Genomic DNA, 22,013 nt, shown 5'->3' with positions numbered 1-22,013 from the left:
TGTATTGGAAAGGCTTCAGTCAGTCTTCCAAACTCCTTCCACAAAATAATATTGAAAGATTGTTCTTAGACCAAGACAGATTGTTCTTCATATAACATATAGGATAAACAGTATCCAAGGACTGCATGTGGAAACTAGTTTTCTTTATAGGAAAAGAGAATCCTCTTTCAGAAAAATGCTCATAATTAAATGAACAGTGATTCCAAAGGACCTGCCACATTTACAGCAGGAGAAATTAAATCTGTCTGATCATATGTAGAAGAAATGACTCCCTTGTAATCCAAAGCAAGGAAATGGAACTGGTTAATTTGCTTTAAGTTTTATCTTTTTCCTTCTCGTTAAATAAAGGAAAAGAAGGGAAGAAAGTAGAAGGGGAAAAAAGAAAACACTTCAGGAAGCTGGAAAGTTTCTTTTTAATTTCGCCTTCAGAGATGTTAGCAAATGTAAAAAGATGCAACTCAATGGAACAAATCGTTACAAGTATTAGGAGCCACATATTTTGCATCAGACTCAAGTCCCAGCAGAGTTATAATACCTAACAAGGAACAGCTAACAGTACTGTGAAGGTTTACTGCACTCACGTCATAGAGTCCTAGTGGAGTTATTTTCCTGACCTGCGAAACGGGACCAGCAGTATAGTCAGGAGCTGCTGGAAATGGCACAGAACAGCATCTCTCTGAATCCATTCTATCCACTCAGTGTAATGGCATTTCAGTGAAAGGAAGAGCACTCTGTGTACTTAAAGACTGTAAGTTCTGTTCTAAAATGTCTAGCTTTGGATATATGGAGTGGTGTACCTTGGCTCCCTTCTCTCTCAAAACCAAAGGAATATCCATCAAAAAGATGGATAGTTTTAAAGGAGCATTTCAGCTGAAATTCAAATGGTCACCCCTCACCCTCCCCCCCCGCAAAAAATAAAAAAAAAAACCCAACACTAAGCAGCCTCTTCCACAGCCATCATACCATAAAACTAATTGCAGGGACTATTTTATGTTATGACATGTTAGTAGCACAACACCGTCATAGTGCTTAGGTTTGTCAAAACAAATAAACTTGTTTTTTTTTTTTTTTAATGAAATCTATTGCACAAAATAGCTAAACAAATTATGGGGTAGAAGCAAATGTCTACCATGCCATCAGCATTCAAGACCTGAAGAAAAGAGTGGAAACTTTCAGGGTCTGAATGCAAGAGTGGAAAAGCTAATTGAGCACAAATGAAAGGATCCATTATGGCTGGAAGGATAAGTAAGAGTACAGGCAGGACAATACTCTCATTTATGATTCAAATATCCAGGGATAGTGCAGCACAGCTTTAAATACAATTTACAGCCTTGATTAAAAATGACTATGTGCATCAACTTGGAAGGAATGCAAAGACTACGAGAGAGAAAGCACCTGCCTTGTCTAAAAGGGAAGGAAAAGGGATAAGTGAAGCCTGAACGAGGTTGGACATTCACAAGCAATTGGAATGTACAGAATTATGGAATCACTTTTTTTAGCTGGAGATCAACTGATTAGTGGGCAAGAAGGCCCACATTTAAAGCAACTGATTTGCTGAGTGAAAAGATTATAAGGGAGATTTATGCCAGATAAACAGAGATTTCTACCAGATAATCACTGTGATCTGAGGGAAAAGGGAGTTCATACTGCCCCTGTGTCTTCTGCAAGCAAAATTTAAAAATATGATTGTGGAAGAGGCAATAAGCACCAGAAACACAGAACAAGGCTACATTCCTGCTCTCATTGTGGGGGAGGGAGCAGAGGGGAGGGCATCTTTTTCCTTCACTTGCATAGGCCTTAAGCTACTCCTTTTCTTCTGTAAGGTGACTTCATCTTCAGACTGTTCTAACTTTTTCAGCTACTTTAAGTTCTTACAGACTCCTACCTCTAGTGAATTATGATTTATTTGTCCCAAAATGATGATCATTGAAGTGCCTTCTTAAAATAATGACAGCATTTGTTCTAGATGATCTTCTGTCCTAGACACAGGTACAGAGGAGGTTAGCCATGTTTGTCTGAAATCAGGCAAAAGATAGTCTCCAATGTCACCCCATACTACATGGGTCAGAGAGGCATGAGCTTTTGTAGGCAACAGACCGCTCTGTCAGATGCTATGAATGGACTACCTTCTATCTTAGGGGTGAAATACTAGAAGCCGGTAGATGGCCATTAGCACCTCTGGGCATTTATGTGTGTGCTCTGGGAGTGAGGGGAGGGGGCACTTTAATAAGAGTGCGTCTTGGAGCGGCTCTAATTAAAGTGCCTGGAGCATCTCGTGTATTAATGTCCCTGTGCCAAAGAATGGTGGCGGGGGTAATTTAACTAAAGCTCATGGCATGGTAATTACCACGCTCCAGCAGACTCGATTAATTGAGTCTGCTCCAATGCACTGTAATTACAGCATGTCAGAGCAGCCTCACTGCACATGTATAGGTGCCCTCTGTCTCTGGCTCACTCCCCTGTAAAGTTACTGAGAGTTGCATACTCTCTCCCCACTTTTCCATGTTTGTGTCAATGATGAAAGCGCAGTAAGCTATCACATACTGAGGAGCTAGCATGATGCTCATGATACCCATCTCTATATCACAAGCTACCATACACCACCTATTCCAGGGCCTGTATGAAAATCAGAAACTTGCTGAAAAGTAAATGCTTAAAGTTAAGGCCAGATGAGATGGACATAATATTGGTTGGATATGAAAAAAAAAACAGAAAAATTACCCTGCCTCATAACATCACACTAATGGAGAATAATTGCAAAAATCAGGAAATGAACACGGAGTCCTACTGATAATAGCTAAATTAATAGCAACAGATGCAATACCATTTGCCAGTACCCATAACTGACCAAGAATCTGTTGTTTCCTGACAGAAATGGCTTGGTCAATGTGATGTTTTTGCAACCATAAGGCTTCATAATTGCACTGTACTAGATGGTTAAAAATGAAAGCACTGACATTTAAAAAGCTTCACCTGGTACGAGATGCAGCATCCCACTTGCTAAACACTACCAAGGCTGCGCTTATATTACCACAATAAGAATTAGATTGCATTGGCTCTCATTGAATGGCAGGTTAAATTGAAGGTTTTAATCCAGGTTTCCAAGTCCTCTATTGGCAAGCACCACCTTACACAAAGAATTAATTCTTCCTTCACTCTTCTATGACCTGTCATATTCCTTGCCAGTGGAATTACTGGCAATAATAGGACAAGACAAAGGAGAGGGGAGGTTTCTTGCTGGCTAGTTTGTGGAACTGTTGCCTCTAAGCTTTAAAGATGGTCCCTAAACTGTTCTCACACAGAATAAAACACTAGACTCAACCATATAAAATATTTTCCCTATTATACCCATAATTATTGAAGACAATGATTTTGAGCTAGGGCAAATGAATTTTAACATCATACAAATCTAAAAGATAATACAACATGCTTAGATAGCAGGGTATATAACTCTATACTGGGCATACCTACACATGCCCCCACGGCACAGTTGTTACTGCGCCATCATTTAGTACATGTCATCATTTAGTACTTTAGGAAGTACTAAACAACGGCACACTGTTTTTAGTTGCTATGTCACCATAGTGACGCGCTATAGTGAAAGAGCGCGTTGCTATGGTGACGCACTGGCAGCATCATGGTTAGTGCCCACTGATGCTATATCACCATAGCACATCACTGGCAATGTAGTGTCTCATGTAGCCATACCCACCAAGTAATATAGATAGGATGAACAGATAGTTAGTAGATAATACCATTTTCTCCACTGTTTTTCCCTTTAAAAGACAGCATTTCTAAAACTAAAAGAGAATAGAAAGAAATAACAGCCCGATGCTGGTATACAGAGTTAGGTCCGTCTTGGAAAGGAATTATACAGCTGTTTTTCTAAGCAATGTCAGATGGTTTATTCACCTAATAAATGAGACACTAAATGAATCTAGAGATTCTTGGAAACTGGTAAGTGCTTACCTGGGACTCAATACCCCCTTCTTCAAAAAATGGCTTGCTCTTCCCAAGAGTTTTCCAAAATGGCTCCTCAACTATGATTAAAAACAAACAGTGGGCTGAGGATCAGGTAAGCTATACCTGGTTAATGAAACTGCTCAAAGAGCTACAATAGCAGTTAAGCCAGTCATCTAAACAGCTTTGCTGATCAGACCCCGTTTTACCAAGATCATAAATCTTTGAAAAAAGTTGTGGTGAAAATTTGCGGACTTGACCTCTGCCCAAAGATTAGCTGTTTAAAAAAAAAAAATCTAAATACATTTGTTGTTGCATTTTAATTCTAGAAGGGGCTGGGGGTGGGGGCATGGTTATGATACTTTTATGCTTCTCACTTTTGAGGGGGCTCATCTAAAAAATAGCTATACATGTCTAGAGTGGTAAATTGGGATCCTGATATATCACAGGGGCCATACATAGTGCTCAATACAAGAAAGAGATTAAAACAATTATAAAAGAAGAATGAAAATATCACTGCTTCTTCATATGCTCAATAGAAGATTTTATTTGGAATAACTACCAAAACTACTATCAGAAACAAAAGATCCATAAAAACTGGGAATGAAACCTCTAACAAAAAATTACGAAAATTTGGATCAAGTGAAATAGGACACTTCTATTTGAAACATTCAGCAGTCTTAGATAATCTGTCTTTACCCCCTAGTTCCTACACAGAGTTTCTATGTGACCTTGGGTAAAACATTTAAGCACCACAACAGCAGTAGTAATACTAGTATTACCACTATTCTTAATGCTTTTGAGATCCTCAGATGCCACAGTGATGACAGCTTCAGGGCCTCTGGAAGTAGAACTGTTGCGGTGTCATAAGGGATAACAAGGCAAGGCACAGCAGGAGCGGGGAAGAACGTGGTGAGCATGTGGGAAAGGATGGGTGAGGGAAACGGTGCTTATTACATGGGCACACACACACACATTACAGTCCTGAACCGTGGGAAAGGATGGTGCCATGGGATCCACATTTATCCTCTGGATTTTCCTCCATGATGAGTAGTATCACTGCAGCTTTATGCCGCAGTCCTGGAAAAGGATCCCTCTCTCAGTACGTAACCCTTTATTCAGTCAAGTCCTCTGTGGAGATCTCTGTACAGAAAACTAAGGAGGATGCCATGCTTGATGGCATCCTCACTTGTTTGGCCAATGGTGGAAACAGCATAGCTGCTTTCAGGCAAACTATTTTTCATTGCTGAAAGACCATGCCAATTAGCCCACACCAAGTTAAATGACCCACCAACACAAGAGGGGTGAAAAATAAATAAATAAGTTACCCAATTAAAATTAACATTTGTTGAAAAATGTTGCGACATTTGCTCTGCTCCCTCATAGATGTGACAAGTGTTTTCATTAAAAAAACCCCAAAGAATACAGAATGCCTATACACGTGCAGCAAGAGTGCTCTGATGCACTGTAATTACAGCATGTTGGAGCAGACTTGGTAATTACCAAACTCCAGCAGATCATTAATCATGCTCCAGCAGACACCAGCATCTCATGTATCAGTGTCCTCATGCTTTAGTTAAAGCGCACCCCTACCATTTTTCAGCACAGGGACACTGATCCACGTGACAATCCATGCACTTTAATTAGAGAGGTTCTCACCCTAACTGCATAAATGTACCTCAGGGGATGCATTACCAACTATACCATTTCTTCCTTTTTGCTCCTATATCAGGACCTTGCTACAGTGTTTTCCTTAACCATATCACTTACCATATGTACAATTCAACCCTTCTTTTGTTAAAGGAAAACAAAGCAAAGCATAAACAAAAACTTTTCCATGACATTTTCCCACATGGATTATATTGCTTTCATCTCAACTGATACCACTTCTATAGTAAAGTCAAGCCTCTTTCAGTATGAAAGTATCTTTTTCATTGCTTCTATATAGGTTATTCCCTGGAAGACTATATCTGTTTTCCTTCATTTTCTTAGACTTCGTTTTATTTCATATTTTTTTAATTGGACATTTTGCTAGAAGTATAACCTTTATTTAAAACATGATGAGCCAATAGATGCTATTCATTTATTAAAAACAATTTTCCATCTTAAGTGGGCCATTAAACTTCAAAGTTGGTGGTACAGTTTAGCTACATGCATGAAGGGACTAGTATAATTTTACCATCCTAGTTCTAGTTCCTTCTCTTCACAACTGTATAAATCTATAAACGTTAAGTTTCATGGTGTTACTGCCTAAGGGGTCACATTCTATTTTCAGTGACACCTATGTAATCATGGAACAATTCCTACTGATTATAATGGGATTACATGAAATTTACATGGGTGAAACTGAAAGCAGATTTTTGTGCCTAAGCAGATATTCCTTCCCCTCCCTTCTTCTCCCACATTTGAGGAAGATTATTTTATGCAGCACTGATTCAGAGATTCAGACTGGCTGGGGAGAGGCAGGCACAGCCGGGTACTCCTGTGACTCCCCTGGCTGTGCCTGCCTCCCCAGGTAGGGGGAGCCGTGGGAAAAGCCCCCATGGATGCCCTGCCTGGCCCCATCCCCCACACAGCCCAACCTCCAAGCGCTATAAAAAAACCCAAACAACAAAAAATAATCCCCGCACTCACCAGCTGCAGCAGCGGCAATCGGGGCACAATGCAGGGTAGTAGGGATAGCCCCCTTCCCCCGCCCTGCTTGGCACCAGTGCAGCAGCTGTCACAGAGCCCCCCCATGCAGTGCAGGGGAGTGGGGGTTAGTGGGGATTGCCCCCCCCACCTAGCACCTGCACAGCAACTGCCCCATGGCACAGGGGCAATGCAGCTTGGCAGGACACTGTCTAAGAGCTGGGGCCATTAAGCTTGAGTGGTGCTGGGCTCCAGCTGACACGTGGAGCTGCCCCAGCTCTCAGACAGTGTGCAGCGCCTTGAGCCATGCTGCACGCGCATGATGGGACAGCTGTTATGTGGGTGCCAAGCGAGGAGGGAAGAGGGGCTATCCCTACTACCTTGTGCTGCATGGGGGGGGGGGGGCCTCTGCCACAAGCCCCCAGAGGCCCTGATTGCTGCTGCTGCAGCCGGTGAGTGCAGGGAGGGGGGGTGGAATTTGTTTGTTTTTAGAAGTGCCAGGAGGTTGGGCCAGGTGGGGATGGGGCCAGGCAGGGCAGCCATGGGAGCTTTTCCTGCAGCTCCCCCCACCTGAGGAGAGGCTGGCACAGCCGGAGGAGCCGTGGGAGAACCTGCAGCTGCCAAGCTGTGCCTGCCTCTCCCCAGCCGATCCAAATCTCCTCAAGTTGATTTGGAGGCTTCGGATTCAATTCGGACCTTTTAATGGGTCTCCCAATTTGATTTGATTTGGATTCAAAGATTTGGCTGCCAAATCGCACCGAATCTCCTCCAAATGGAATCAGCAACCTAATGAATCCCAGTCCTAACAAAAATATACCCTACCCAATTACCACTTTTCACATGACGAATGCCAAACAAATTCCACATACCTGCCTTTAGGACAGTGCTGGGTGCATACATTACTAAGTACACATGAGAATGGAGATGGGAAATAAAGCAGCTACAGGATATCTTTTCAGCATTTGACATTCACAGAACAAGGGCAAGGTGGAAAGGCAGGTTTCCATAGCAGCATTCCCTAAAACAATCTAATTTGCCATACGCATGTTCTATATGGCATCCCTAGACACCAAATCCATGCAGTGAAATAAGTAGTCCCTCTATTCCCATTGCCTTTCTCCTAGGAAAATGAAAAGGGAATGCGAGAGTGAACATACAATATGCAATGTCTACAGCAGTGTTTTTCAACACCCAACAGAAAATGCAAGCTAATTTTAGTTTTCATTTTTTATTTTTTTTACTACAAAATAATAGAACAACACTTACGTTTTAAAGAACTCAGAAAGACCACAACAGGTCAGATCACTGGCGTCATGTCCCCTGAGCACATTGGTGCACCTCCTACGAAGAGGTGCCGCCAACACTGCTAGCGGTTGTCGCTTGCCACCCTCCACCCCTCGCCACTGACACTGCAGGCAGTCAGCAAGTGCCACTGGTTGCCGTTGACACTGCCAGCAGCAACTGTGGGTGGTCTTTGACCCCTGGTCAGTGCTTGCAACACCCTGCCCTCCCACCGGCTTTGGCGGCAACTGCAGGAGCTCCCCGCTTACCGCTGCCATGCTCACACCACCACCAGCGCTGCCATGCCCCCCCAGCCAGAGGGTATGCATCATTCATGGGCCAGATTATTATTATTTTTTTAACACTGTGGATTCCTATTTGAAATCTTGATTTTATCTTATATATTTACACACCTAACAGTGCTAATATTGTATGGCACCCTTGTGAGGATCTCAAGGCACCCTGGTTGAGAATCACTAACCTAGAACAGCCAGCAGAGATTGTATAGGCACAGGTACTAATCTGACACTAGTAAGGGCTAGTCGTACATTGCCATCTCTCTGGAGCAAGGTAAGAAACTATGCATCTTTGAGAAGACTAGTTCTATGAGCTGCTTCTTGAGCAATACAGCAACTTTTCTCATCCACAGGACAGATTCTATTTTTAAAGAGAAGTACAGTGTAGATTCCTGTTTTGTTTTACAAGGGACTGAGCACATGACACACTCGCACTGGACTGATTTACATCAGTTTTGTAAAACAATATTCATTACAGTGGGTTCCAGAATGGCCAAATGGCTAATCCAGTGCTGTTGACTCTAGGCTGCTATTACACGCCTGACCACTAAATGGCAAGGCAGCTAATAATAGATTATTCACATTGTCCAGGTGCCTACCCCAGATTGTAAATGTTTAGGAGACATTCTCTGATAGTTTATCTGACTTCCAAACCAGTAACGTTAGGCCAATTTAAAGCCTAACAGCAATGGTTATTATAAGGATGCTTACTTCCATGACATCAGGTCATTTCTCATAAATTCAAATTACTAGTCTTCCTGACCAGTGCAGTAAATTCCTGGTTACAATATTCACAGGGCTGTTTTTCAGTCGTATGAATTTACTTTTATTCGTTCAAAAACGTACCTAACAACAATCATAAAAAATTAGTTTTCTACAATGCTTACACAAAAATACCACTGCAAGAATAAAATTCTCACAGCTCAGTAGTGACTCCCTTTGCTTGCGTGCATCTCTTTAAACTTGCTGTTGAATTAACAGTGGCAGTCCGCACATCTCATTCATGAGGAATGAATTCAACTGACAAAGATTTTAATTGCATCGTTAAGAAGTCAGCATCATCAAAGAATGACTTTCTTCCTAGTTCTTGGTCACTTCTCATTCCTCATATCTTGTGTTGTTGGGGCATTCAAAATTAAAAGCAAATGCCTACCTTGTGCATAGAATTCCTTAGGCATCTCATTCTATGAAGGCACTAACATTTTTTGAGACAGTGAAAGAAATGGAGCAGCCCATAAACAGTGCACTATGAAGTAAATCATCAGTATTAATAGTAATAAGTGAAAAACCTGTGTCATTTTCTGACACTTGCTCACTGCCTGTCCTTCTTACTACCCTGAACATTGCAACTAGTAAACTGCTTTGTCCAACAGCACCTACAACACTGAGCAAAGGAACAGATCCATAAAATCATCCATCAAATTATCATCAGTTGCAACAAATGGTGAATTCACTGGAATTTCCCTTGCACCTGTTTGGATTTATCCCTATTGCTGCTCTGACCAACAAGTCAAGAAGAGGGAGCTGCTTAAATAGTACACCTGTTCCTCTCTAAGCTTTGGCCTAATTCCACATCAGCCTTTTCTCACAATGAGTTGTGTGCCTTGGTAAGGGCCAGCCATCTCAGGGTCCGTGGCTTCAGTTGTTACCAGAGGGACCTCTGCCCTATGTAACGCTGCAAGCATGCCCTTGTGCAAGGTAGATCTGGCAAACCTCTCCATCTCTCCTAAGGTAGAGAACTGCTGAGACAGTGTCTAAAGTTAATGGTGCTCACAGACTACCAGCAGTGATGATAAACTTAGAAGGCAGGGTAGATTTGCACCTTATAGACTAACTAAATCAGCATATATAATATAACCTACATCACATAGAATCAAAGGACTGGAAGGGACTTGAAAGATCATCAAGTCCAGTCCCCTGTCATGGGCAGGAGCTTATTGGGCTCAAACCAGCTCAAAAAGGTGCTTGCCCAGCCTCCTCTTGAACACCTCCAAGGAAAGTGACTGCACCACCCCTGCTGGCAGCATGTTCCAGATTCTAGATACCCTTATGGAAAATAAGTTTTTACTTATGTCCAGCCTAAATTTTGCCTCAATTAGCTTGTGCCCATTGGTCCTTACCCTCCCTGTGGTTGCCTTCCTGAAGAGTTGCTCCCATAGATTTTGGTATTCACCCTTGTTTCTAGGTGGCTGTCAAGTCACATCTCAGTCTTCTCTTGCTCAGACTGAATGAACCCAGTTCCCGGAGTCTCTCCTTATAGGGCCTATCCTCCAGGCCCCTAATCATATGGGTGGCCCTTCTCTGTACCCTTTTGAGCTTATCCACATCCTTCCTGAAGTGTGGTGCCCAGAACTGCACACAGTATTCCAGGTGTGGCCTCACCAATGCCAAATAGAGGGAGAGGAGCACCTCTCTAGATCTGTTTGCAACATATCGGCTGATACACGCCAGAGTTCTGTTTGCCCTGCTGTTGACTTCCTCACACTGTTGGCTCATATTCAACTTCTGGTCCACTGTCGCCCTCAGGTGCCTTTCAGATGCAGCGCCAGCCAGTGGACCACCACCTATCGTATAGTGGTGAAGGTTCTTCCTACACAGATGAAGAACCCGGCAATTGTTCCTACTGAACCTCATCTGACTGCGTTCAGCCCATAGGACCAGTCTGTTGAGGTCATCCTGGACCCTTACCCTCTCCTCAGATGTGTCCGCATTTCCCCACAGCTTGGTGTCATCTACAAACTTGATCACTGTGTTTCCCACCCCATCATCCAAGTCATTGATAAAGATGTTAAAGAGCATGGGCCCAAGCACCAATCCCTGAGGGACACCACTGGAGACAGCCCTGCAGGATGAGGCCATCCCATAGATTACAACTGCCTGGGATCAACCCCCGAGCCAATTGCCAACCCAGTTCACTGCAGACTGGTCTAGGCCAGTACCCTCCAGCTTAACTGAAAGGATCTCATGGGAGATCGTATCAAAGGCCTGCTTAAATCTAAGTAAATGATGTCAGTCTCATGTCCCTTGTCCAGCTGGTTAGTTACCTGGTCATAAAAGGACATCAGGTTTGTTAGGCATGACCTACCCTTGACAAAGCTGTGCTGGTTGCTTCTTAATAGCCCGCTAGTTATGAGCTTGTGGTTGATGGCCTTCTTGACAATTTTTTTGAAGATTTTTCCCAAGACCGAAGTCAGACTGACCAGTCTGTAGTTTGCAGGGTCATCCCTCTTCTTTTTCTTAAAAACGGGTACCATATTAGCCCTCTTCCAGTCATTTGGGACTACTCCTGAGTTCCAAACTCTTTGAACAGCTTTGCCAGAGGCCTTGCTATGAACTCAGCCAGTTCTTTCAGGATCTTGGATGCAGGTAACGTGGCCCAGCAGACTTGAATACGTCCAAATGTTCTAAGAGTATGCTCACCTGCTTGGGACTGATTTCATGTGGAGTGCTGTCTTCCTTATATGTCCTGGGCCTCTGGACAAGTGAACAGCTCCCATCTGATTTCAGGAACACCAATGTGAAGTAAGTATTTAGGAGCTCTGCCTTTTCATAGGGACCAATGGTGGGCTGCTCCCCCACCCAAGGTTTAGTAGCGGTCCCAAGGTGGAGCTTGATTTTTTTCTTCCTTCCTATGTACCTATGGGAGGACTTTTTGTTGTCCTTTATTTCGGTTGCCAGCTTGATCATGCCTGCCTTGAGACTGCCTTCTGTCTGATTTCAGACTAACATGGCTAACTACCACTCTCTGCTCATGTATAGACAAATCTTACATTATGCATTATGGTTATAGGTTAGGGGCTGATCCTCTCAGCAGCACAGAGGCAGAGAGAGATCTTGGAGTCAGGACTGACTCTAGGAGAAATATGAGTCGCCAATGCGACGAAGCAATAGGCAGAGCCAACCGCACCCTGCAATGCATCAACAGGGGTATCACTAACAGGTCCAGAGAGGTCTTGCTCCCCCCCTGTGCAGCGTTGGTCAGGCCACAGCTGGAGTACTGTGTCCAGTTCTGGGCACTGCACCTCAAGAGTGATGTGGAGAACCTGGAGAGGGTCCAGAGGAGGGCCACTCATATGGTTGGGGGCCTCCGTGGCCAGCCCTATGAGAAGAGGCTGAGGTACCTGAATCTCTTCAGTCTCCATAAGAGAAGACTGAGGGGGGGATCTTGTAGCTACCTACAGCCTTATCAGGGGCCAGCAGCAGGGACTCAGGGAAAGTCTGTTAACCAGGGCCCCCCTTGGAGTTACTAGGAACAATGGCCACAAGCTGAGGTAGGATAGGTTTAGGTTAGATATTAGGAAGAACTACTTCACTGTAAGGGCGGCCAGAGCCTGGAATAGCCTTCCCGAAGAGGTGGTGCTCTCACCTTCCCTGGAAATCTTCAAGAGGAGACTGGATAGGCACCTCTGCCACCCCCAGTGCTCCTTCCTGCCCATGGCAGGGTGTCGGACTCAATGATCTGTCTAGATCCCTTCTGACTCATTGATTCTATGATATGGCTGAAGAGTATGCCTACTTGACAGTCTAACCATTTCTCTGTAGCTGAAGGAGCAGCCAGGTAGACTACAGAACTAGCAAGCCAAGAGGAAAAAGACCTCAGTGCCCAGCTAGGAGGTAGTACACCTAGATAAACGGCATCCACTGGAGGAGAAGCATCTAACCTGCCCCCTTATAGGAAAGTGTAGCCTGTTGCCTAGTTCATGGCACTGGTACTTGCATAGAAAATGCCTTTGTATTGCTTCCTTAAAGTATGCACAACTATCTCCTGCACATGGTGGTTTTATTACCCTCACTGTTCAACTGATGGTAGCAATAAATAAGGAGCTGGGTTGATGTTGACTAATTACGAAAGCTACCTCTTATACATATACAACCAATGCTCAGATACCAATCGCACCATTACTGCTTGCCAGTGCAAGAGAAGACCAGGATCAAGCTGAAAGCCAAGTGCCTGGTGAACTGGTGTGGTCTCAGGGCTGGAATTGACAAAACCAAATTGATTGTCAGTTTGAGCCTACTGAAGACCCTGGTGCAGTCCTGGAGCTGGAACTAAAAAATCAGCTGGTTGTTTGTTGTGGTCCTGAGGCTAAGACTGAGGCAGTTTGAAATTGTGGTGTAGTCTCAGGGCTGGAACTGACAATCAGCTGATTGTGGGACCCAATCCGATGACCACATTGGAGCTGGCTGGAGACTCTGGTCTGTTTGGGGGAGTTGCCAAGCAAACTCTGTCATGCATCAGTCAGCATCAGGCTGCATGGCAGGAAATACTGTCATATAATCGATTTAAGGTGCAATGGAAACCAGTCACACAATTAATACGCATATTTTGTGGAATCATTTTCTGGTTGGTTTTACATTTGGTGATGCCCTAATTGCCTGAATGTGTAGCCAGGCAACAATTTAAGACACAATTCACCAGTTAATTCTATCTCAAGTGTAACCTCTGCCAGGGGCCCTAGGTATTCGAATCCTTATATCTGCTCCCTTACCAGAATCCAGGGTGTGTGGACAATGTTAGGGAGGGAAGGTGGAAGGTCAAACTTTTCTTATGGTGAAGAAAAGAAGTAGGAGGAAACTGTGGTGGTTCTTTGTCTCAATGTCTTGATAACTCAAAAAAAAGGCCGTACCACAGGAGGTACTGTTGGTCTTTCCCCCCAACTCTGTAAACTGAATTTAGAGCTCATAACTACAGTGAGTAATAAATACGAAATCATCCTCATCACACTGTTTTGCTTTGATTTGTTTTCTAATTCTTACTTTGCACACTGTGGATAAAACGATTACATTTAGAAATCCACATGTAGCTTTTTGCTGTATGGTCAACCATAAGTCAACGGGGTTTATTTGTTCATTTTAAGACACTAAAGGTGCCTATACATGAGCACCGAGGCTACTCTGATGAGCTGTAATTACAATTAATTGAGTCTGCTGGAGCATGGTAATTACACAGATTCCAGCATCTTGTGCATCAGCATCCCTGTGCTGAAAAACTTCAGTAGGGCCACTTTAACTAAAGCTCATTCGACAAGCTTTAATTAAAGCTGCCTTATTTTAATGCAGGGACACTGATACACAAGACATTCCAGGCACTTTATTAAAGCGGCTCTCAGAGTTGCTTTAATTAAAGTCTCCCCCCCAACTCCCTCCCCACCGCCAAGCACATGCATTACACCCAAGATTACAGATTGCTGCTTTTCAGAAGACCATGAAGGATTGCCATAGTTTATCACAATTCCAGGGATCGGTACCTGCTTGAAGCCATTCCCAGGTAAACCAGATTTCTGCTTTCAGGGATTGCTGTTGCACTGTGGGTGTAGAGTGAACTGAAGGACCATGTCCCATTTCCTCTTACCCCATAAAAAAAAGAATGGAGTATTTAGAAGACTAAAAGATGCTTTTCCTCAGCCTAGATCCATCTTTCTTCCCTTGCAGAACTTCCATGGCAAAATGAGGGGGCTGATGATTTAATGAAATGTTAACGTCTCATGACCTTGACTTGTAAAACAGGTAAATGGGTATCTCACATTTTCTGAACTCTTTCAAGAGTATCTCCCCTTTGTGGTTAATATGGATGATAGACACACCTCCCCAAAAGCACAAACATAAAACCTTCCCTGCTGCTCCTCCAGCTACCATAATATACATTAATGGTAGAAAGGATTTCAAGGAAATAATAATAAGCTTCTTAAGCCATTTTACTATTTTATGTATTCTCTTAAAGGCTTGGGGCATTCATGTAGTTGCTTCCAACACACTACGATACAACTTTAAGATACCGTATACTGGAGGGTATTAACAGAATACATCCTTCAGCAATTGCAAAGAATTAACGCAGTGCAACATCTACTTATCTATATTATCCCCTCTACAGTGATCCACCAGTTTTTCCCTGGACCACAAGAGTCTACTTGTTACTTGAAGAGAAGCAATATAAGTTTAGAAACTTTGGGGAAATTGGAGGGGTCTTTCGATCCAGCTACCACGAACACACCAAACTTCCCCTAGTGACCCATAGCAATATGTTTTAAGTTTGTTGAGCAAGTGAGGGCCCCATAGGTATGCCTCATTTTCTGTCACAACATAATAAATATGTAAGCAATGAGAGACCTTTCTGGAAAAATAAGATGACATGCCTACTTTAAAATTATCTGAAGCTTCCTGAAGCTTCCAAATTGTGTTTCCTTGAAGTTAGAAGACACCTCTTCTAAATAAATTTCATGATCTCTTTCATCCTCATCCTTCTTATTCTATTTTTTTCATGCTTGATTACTATAACTTTCTCCTGGACATCATCTCCATCCTAAATTTTGCTTATGATTCTCCTCAAAATCTACCCATCTACTTCTAATTCATGCCTACCTAATTCTGCATTTTGGTCTATCCTTTGGACATCTCTTGGTAGTCTTACCATAACATTAAATCTAGTGTGGCCAAAACTACACTCCTTACTTTCTCTCTCAAATCCATTCTATTAGTCTCTTCCTTGGCACTAATCACCAAGATCCCCCTTACTACTCAGGATCATCCTCTGGGGATTATCTTTGATTCTTCCATTCCTAGCCCCATGCATGCATCTCAGGTCCAGATTGATATTTATACTCAATTTGGAAAAGCCATGCTTATCTTTTTGTCTGTTTGACAGTAAAAAGCCCGGGAACAAAAAAATGGGATTTCCACCCCCCACCCCCCACCCCCGAATTTAAACACTGCATGTTTGTATTAACATGCAGATTTTACCCTATCCACCTACCACTTCCTTTTTCACAGTCTGCTTTTAGGTTGGTTTGTTTTTTGGTGAGGGGAGGGGGAAATGCTACTTGCAATCCAATAGCTTAACACAGCAGAGAAAGAATCACTAACAGCTTTCTTGCTTCAGACTATGTATTCTAGTGAGTCTCACCAGACTAACTGAAGCACAGCTTTTATGTGGGAATCACCAAAGAAAAATTAATATGCCAAAGTATTCTTATAACTTCATACAGCTGCATAGATATTTTTATAGCTGAAAGCATGAACCCCATGAAAAACTAATACTGAACCCCATGAAAAACTAATAGATGAACACTTGCTGGGGTTGTTTGACCCCAGTACCTCTTTCCTGCCATGGTGGGGGGTCGGACTAGATGATCTACTCAGGTCCCTTCTGACCCTAGAAACTATGAAACCCCTTAATCACAAATTTGCCCAAAATAAAAAATACATTCCAAAGTACTGCATGTGAAAAATGTATATGTGCATTCCAAAATATTGAAGAACTGCATAGAGTGCAAAGTCCTGCTAGAAGACATCAGGTTTATGCAGACTACCAGGAAAGATACACATTATCAAAGCCTGGAAACCACTCCAGAGACAGATTTTAACTGACAGCTAGTTAAGAGAAGAACAACATTTCTTCACACAAATACAAGAAAATACTTTCTAGAGGATAATTCCCTTTAACTAGCTATTTTCATGTAAGCAGCGTCTTCCACAGGGTGGGGGCGGCAATCTGTGTTGAAGCTTTTCACTAGGTACTTCAAGTGGTTCCAAATACAAAACTGAAATCTGTTTTGGCCTCCTAATTTGCTTTCCATTTTTAGCATGCAAGAATTTATTCACACATTTTTTGACATACGTCCAAGAATACAAACAGGAAAATGACATTATACTAGTAGATTACCTAGTAGAATCTAAGTGTGCCTATAAAAAAAGAAGTTATTTTGACTCTTAATTTTGGTCAATGTAAAATCGTCATTATAGAGAAAATATTCTGGCCAAAGAAGGTCTTTTTGCATTTGCTCTTTAGCTGTAACAAAAAATAAAGAGAAGGCAGGGGGGAGAGGGGAGAGGAAGAAAGAAAGAAAGAAAGAAAGAAAGAAAGAAAGAAAGAAAGAAAGAAAGAAAGAAAGGAGAGAAGGAAGAGAAGGATGGCAGATACACTGAGAATCTGCAGTATGGATAATCAAACCCTTTATTGTCTATGTTACATTAGACTGCAACACTGTAAAAACCTGTTAAGGAGAGGAAACAGATTGGTAGAGGTAGTAGAAAGTCCCTGTAACAGTCATAAAATGGCTTACAGGAGTGTCTGTGTCACGCTAAAAATATTATCATACTGTTCAAAATGCTGATCAAAGCTCATTGACTAAATAAATAAGAAACACAAATCATTTTAAATACTATAGTCTAAGTGAAATAACAAATCAATACTACATGATGAGAAAGAAGAAAAAAGAAGGATGAAGATTCATATCTAAAAACATCTAGGCTTTAAGATTGGTTTTCCCCACCCACTCCCATTTCTTGTTTAATTAAGTGAAAATCTCATTTCTGTGCTATATACAGCATATAATTATTTTAACTGATTTCTCCAACTGTTGTTCTTCATGTCACTAAATTATGATTGTAAACTGCTGATTAGTACCCTGGTAATGGCAGTGACAGCACTATCCTCTCCGCTGCGAGATATTCTGGAAGAAACTTTCCAGAAAGGTTTTGGTTCTACATATTAACTAGGATTTTCTGTATCAGCCTGCAAAAAATAAATAAATAAAATAAAATAAAGAGTTACAAATGTACACTACGCTTTTGTGCCATTTTGGGTACAGAAGAGTTTTTAATAACTAAAACACAAACAAATAAACTAAGCAACTATTAAGTAACTAGCTTTTGTGCATTCCTGAACTGTCACTGTTACTTTCATCCAACAAAAATATTGACTCGGAGAAAGAAAAAAAAGTCAATGCTAGTGCAAACCCAAATCATAATCAATCGTTAACCAACACAGCAAAATATTTGATTTTTTTTTCTTTTGGTGTACAGTGGAATGTGTCTATGTGACTTCCCTCAAAACAACTTCACAAAACAATCAATTACAGTCACTTATAAGTATTTGCACAGACATTCCTAACTACACCAGGACTACAGAGAATTCTGGTATACATCTGGTGTAAGAGTATGAGGAAAAGAATTAGTAAAAAAACCACAATTACATAAGACAATTACATTTGCATTGCTGCAAGTGTTGCAACATAACAAAAACTGTTAAGTTATTTAATAAGTAACAAGTAATATTCAGAACCAATTACTGACTAGGTTTAAAAAAAAAAAAAAAAAGACAACCCCCCAAATTGTTAGAACAGAAAAATCACGCTTTGTTTTTTTTTCTAAAAAATACCCACAAATTTGTCAGAAGCCCATTGCTAAAAAAAACCAGAACTATACCATTATTGTATTAAGTAAACTGTTGCTCTCACCAGTATTAAAGGTTAACATCATTTCTGTACATGTAAAATTATTGCTTTTTTGAAAAATATATTTAGCATGCTAGTTTTTTAATCCGTTTCCTGCCTTTACAAAATGTTACAATTAAAAAAAAAACCTAGTAAAGCTTTTGCAAAAAATTTCACAGAACATTTTCTTTCAAGGCAGCAGTAACTTTTGATAATGCATAAAATTATATGTGCAAAATCTGAAACTCTCAGAAATATTACCATCACACATAGTGTCACAGCAATAAGAAAAGAAAATATTTATATCTGTGGAATACATTTTTAATTGCTTACACTGCATGGTTTAACAACCTGTTATGTGCCACAACCCCCACCTCGAAAACTTGCATTTAAAAGAGTTACTGTAGAAGAGGTATATAAAGCTTTTTTTTTTCCTAACACCACCAGTGATCACCACGTACAAGACATGACACATATGAACATTAACCTGCCACCACAAAAGAAGTTATTCATCTTTTCAAAATGTCACCAGGCCCAGAAAGGAAGGGTAACTGGCTTGCTGAACAAAAATACAGGAGCATAAAGTTCCATGAGAGGCTAGGTCTGTCCCAACTTGTTCAGCGACTCCTAAACATACAGATCAGAGGCTTTAAACAGCTTAACAATTGTTAAAAATGTGAAGACTTCCTTTGTGATCAGGTTGAAGAAAATAGCCCTGTTACAAAAAAGGTCCTGAGAGTAAAACACAAAAGCCTGGGTTTTTTTGTTTTTTTTTTTAGTGTTCAACTAGCTTTTCTTTTCCAAAGCAGAATATAAGCGTTTCTGTGGAAGTGTTTCAATTTCCATATTCACATACTATTAATGGTGCGCAGTCAAGAACAAGAGCACTAGAAATGCAAGTGGTCCCCAAACTGTAATGAAACAAACCATTGCAGAATGATGGTCTTCTCTTTAGTCCTTCATCAAGCATATCTTTCCATAGCACCGAATGCCACCTCTTTTTCCCCATCGCCTTTCCTTTTTTTTTTTCAATTTGCTTTTCAGCATGACAGCCAGTGGCAGTTTCATTAATTAATACTTCTCCAGCCCCCAAATCCACTGCTGTTTTTCAAATGTTGCAAATAGTCATTGTGAGCATCAGGGAGGTTTTTGTTACAGTGCTTAACTTCTTCACGCTGTCCAAATCACATAAAGTTTAATTTTTCCAGTGTCTCAAACTTATCTTGATTAATATAGATGCCTTGCGCTGCCACAGTGCTTGCCAACTCCACTGTTTATTATAAAGGAAATAAGGAACCATGGGACTGATTAGTACGTCAATTTATATATATCTTGTGTAGCATCTTCATTTATTTTAAAATGATTAACAGTGCAGAGGCATCCCCCTTCCAGCAGAGCACAGAGCACTGTTTTCATTCTAGCACGGTGGCTCCAGAGACTTGATGGCTTGCAGAGAAGTTTTCCAGCTGTTCTTCCATAGGGTTCGCATCAGTGTTCTGAGGTTGTCGGAACCGCCGATCGGGGTACTGGCTGTTGTCAAAGGGTACCCGGTGCACACACTGTACGTGTGTCTTTAGGTTCCCTTTCTGAGAGGCACTGTATGGACAATATCTGCATTGGAATGGTCTCTCCCCTACAAGAAAAAAAAAAAAAAACAGACAAAAACAGAAAAGCTGATTCTTTCCCTCTTGTTTTCTGGGGGTAATCTTCTATTAACACTTATCTCGCTGCTTCTATTCAGAACAAGCAAGGAACCCTAAATTCCTCCTGGCTTTAGCTACATTTTATTAGCATTATGCACATTAATTTTGACCTAATACATCATGAAGAGTTATTTTTTAATAATCTCCAGCTAGAGCACAGCATGTCAGGCTCCTATAAGCTGTTTGACATACTAGAATAGCAAATAATAGTGACTGAAAGAGCACTTAAGAAAAGGTTAAGAATGGCTGGAAGAAGGAGGAAGGCCTTCAAAAAAGCAGAATTTTACAGTAACAAAAGGGATTTATAACAAAATAATACTTTAAACAAATGTTGTACTTGGAGTCCAAAGAAGCAGAGAGAAAAAACATGCCAAACTCTCAGGCAGGGTGTGTGCGTGTGCAGCAGGAATACATGTGTATGCACCCAGGCAGGGGTGTGTGCATGTGCGCGCGCGTGTGTATCTGTCTGTCTGTCAAGCAGATGCACATATGTGCCTCTGAGGCAGCGGTGTGTGTGTGTGTGTGCATGTTTCTCAGACAGGAGTGAGTGTGTGTGCAAGTCTGTCTTAGGCAGGGTGTGCATGTGAGTGTACACCAGTTTCCAGGAATAATTACTATGTTGGAAAAATAGAAAGAATATTCTAAATGCAAGATAATATCATGAATAAACAGGAGCCTGCAGCTCCCAGGGAAGGCTTTAAAATGACATTTGAAACATCACTGTCTGAACAACCCGGTTTACAATCCTGATCCTAAAACAACATGGCAAGATTAATCTTACATAAATACATTATCCTTAAGCTAAAGTCTTGATGAAGTGAAACAGACCGTTTTAAATTAACGCAACATAAAATACGGCACCCATGTAAAATCCAAGTAAGTTTCAAGCTGTGCCTATGGCAGCCCTGGAAATAGCTAAAGAAAGCCCAGCTCTGGTTGACATAATGTATTAAGTGCATCTCTTTTGTTAATAGATTTAGAAAATTCCTAATTAAACCTGGCCCAGGATTCATGACATTTACCAGTCAAAGTTTGGTTAAAGTCAGAAAGATTTGCAACAAAATTAAAGAAAAAAAAGCTTCTGCACAGACTGCAGTATATTTGAAATGTAGGAAACAGTAACTGAATGAGAGATGTGATAAAACTTCCTTAGTTGGATGCTGAATTTCCTGCAGTAAACTAAGAAAGATGTTTTACATTTTTGCACAGCTAGATCATGCCTAAGAGACACAGCCACAATTCCAAGAGGAGGCATTCATCATTAAAACCTCTTGTATTGAATCAGCTCTAGATGCACATGGGAGAGCGGTGTGGATTCTTCATACTCAAAGGGGAGTGGAGCTGGGGTGAGAGGAGAATACTGCCCTAGTTTCACTAGGTAAAAACTGAAAAAGGATCCTGGCTTCAGGCCATAATTAGAGGTAATTTCTGTCAGACCAATTTCCAAATTAGTGCACAGTAAAAAGGTCTGCCTTACAGGTCCTGTAGAAATCCACACACAAATGGAGCACCTCCAGTAGCAAAGCAACATGAAAGTGGTTCTCATCTTACTACAGGAAATAAAAGTACAGTGGGGACCAGGGCATTGGTAGTGGGTAGGAAGGGGTGGAAATTCATTTCTGAACAGACCAAGTTAGGAGAACTCCCTTAACTATTGCTTTTGAGAAGACCACTGCTGAGGGCCATCCTTTCCTACACTCGCATAACTGAGAGGAAATTGTAGCCTTCAGTGCTCAACTGAAACACATAACAAATGTGAAAGTACAATTTTGCCTGAGAAGGGAACAGCAGAAGGGTGCATGAGTAGAAGGGCAAAGAACATACCTTAAAAATTATTTATTCCATCATTATAAAGGAGGGTTCAGACTTTTGGAGGTGAATGCAGTCTTTCCAGACTGAAAATGAGGTGATATTGCCTTTTGAAAGCACTG

The 22,013-nt window shown here is 41.5% G+C and overlaps 1 protein-coding gene across 9 annotated transcripts in view; it reads right to left on the bottom strand.

Annotated features, from left to right (window-relative positions):
- The window catches only part of ZNF516 (zinc finger protein 516), a 210,666-nt gene that overhangs the window by 36,278 nt on the left and 152,375 nt on the right, over positions 1-22,013 (bottom strand). For 5 of the 9 annotated variants that reach the window (XM_090039563.1, XM_090039561.1, XM_090039564.1 and 2 more), the window contains one exon: positions 19,819-20,012. The exons of 3 other annotated variants lie outside the window; for them this stretch is intronic. In XM_090039563.1, coding sequence (XP_089895689.1) covers positions 19,953-20,012 — 60 coding nt within the window. In that variant the 3' untranslated portion in view covers positions 19,819-19,952. Of the gene's footprint in view, positions 1-17,104; positions 20,013-22,013 lie in introns of those variants that run through there. One more of the 9 variants, XM_090039566.1, reaches the window with a different exon arrangement.

This window comes from Crocodylus siamensis, chromosome 3, assembly GCF_052110815.1.
Source record: "Crocodylus siamensis isolate JL-2025a chromosome 3, ASM5211081v1, whole genome shotgun sequence".
Classification (NCBI taxonomy): Eukaryota; Metazoa; Chordata; order Crocodylia; family Crocodylidae; genus Crocodylus; species Crocodylus siamensis.
Note: the sequence above shows the minus strand (reverse complement) of the source record. Positions and strands in the feature narration are given on the sequence as shown.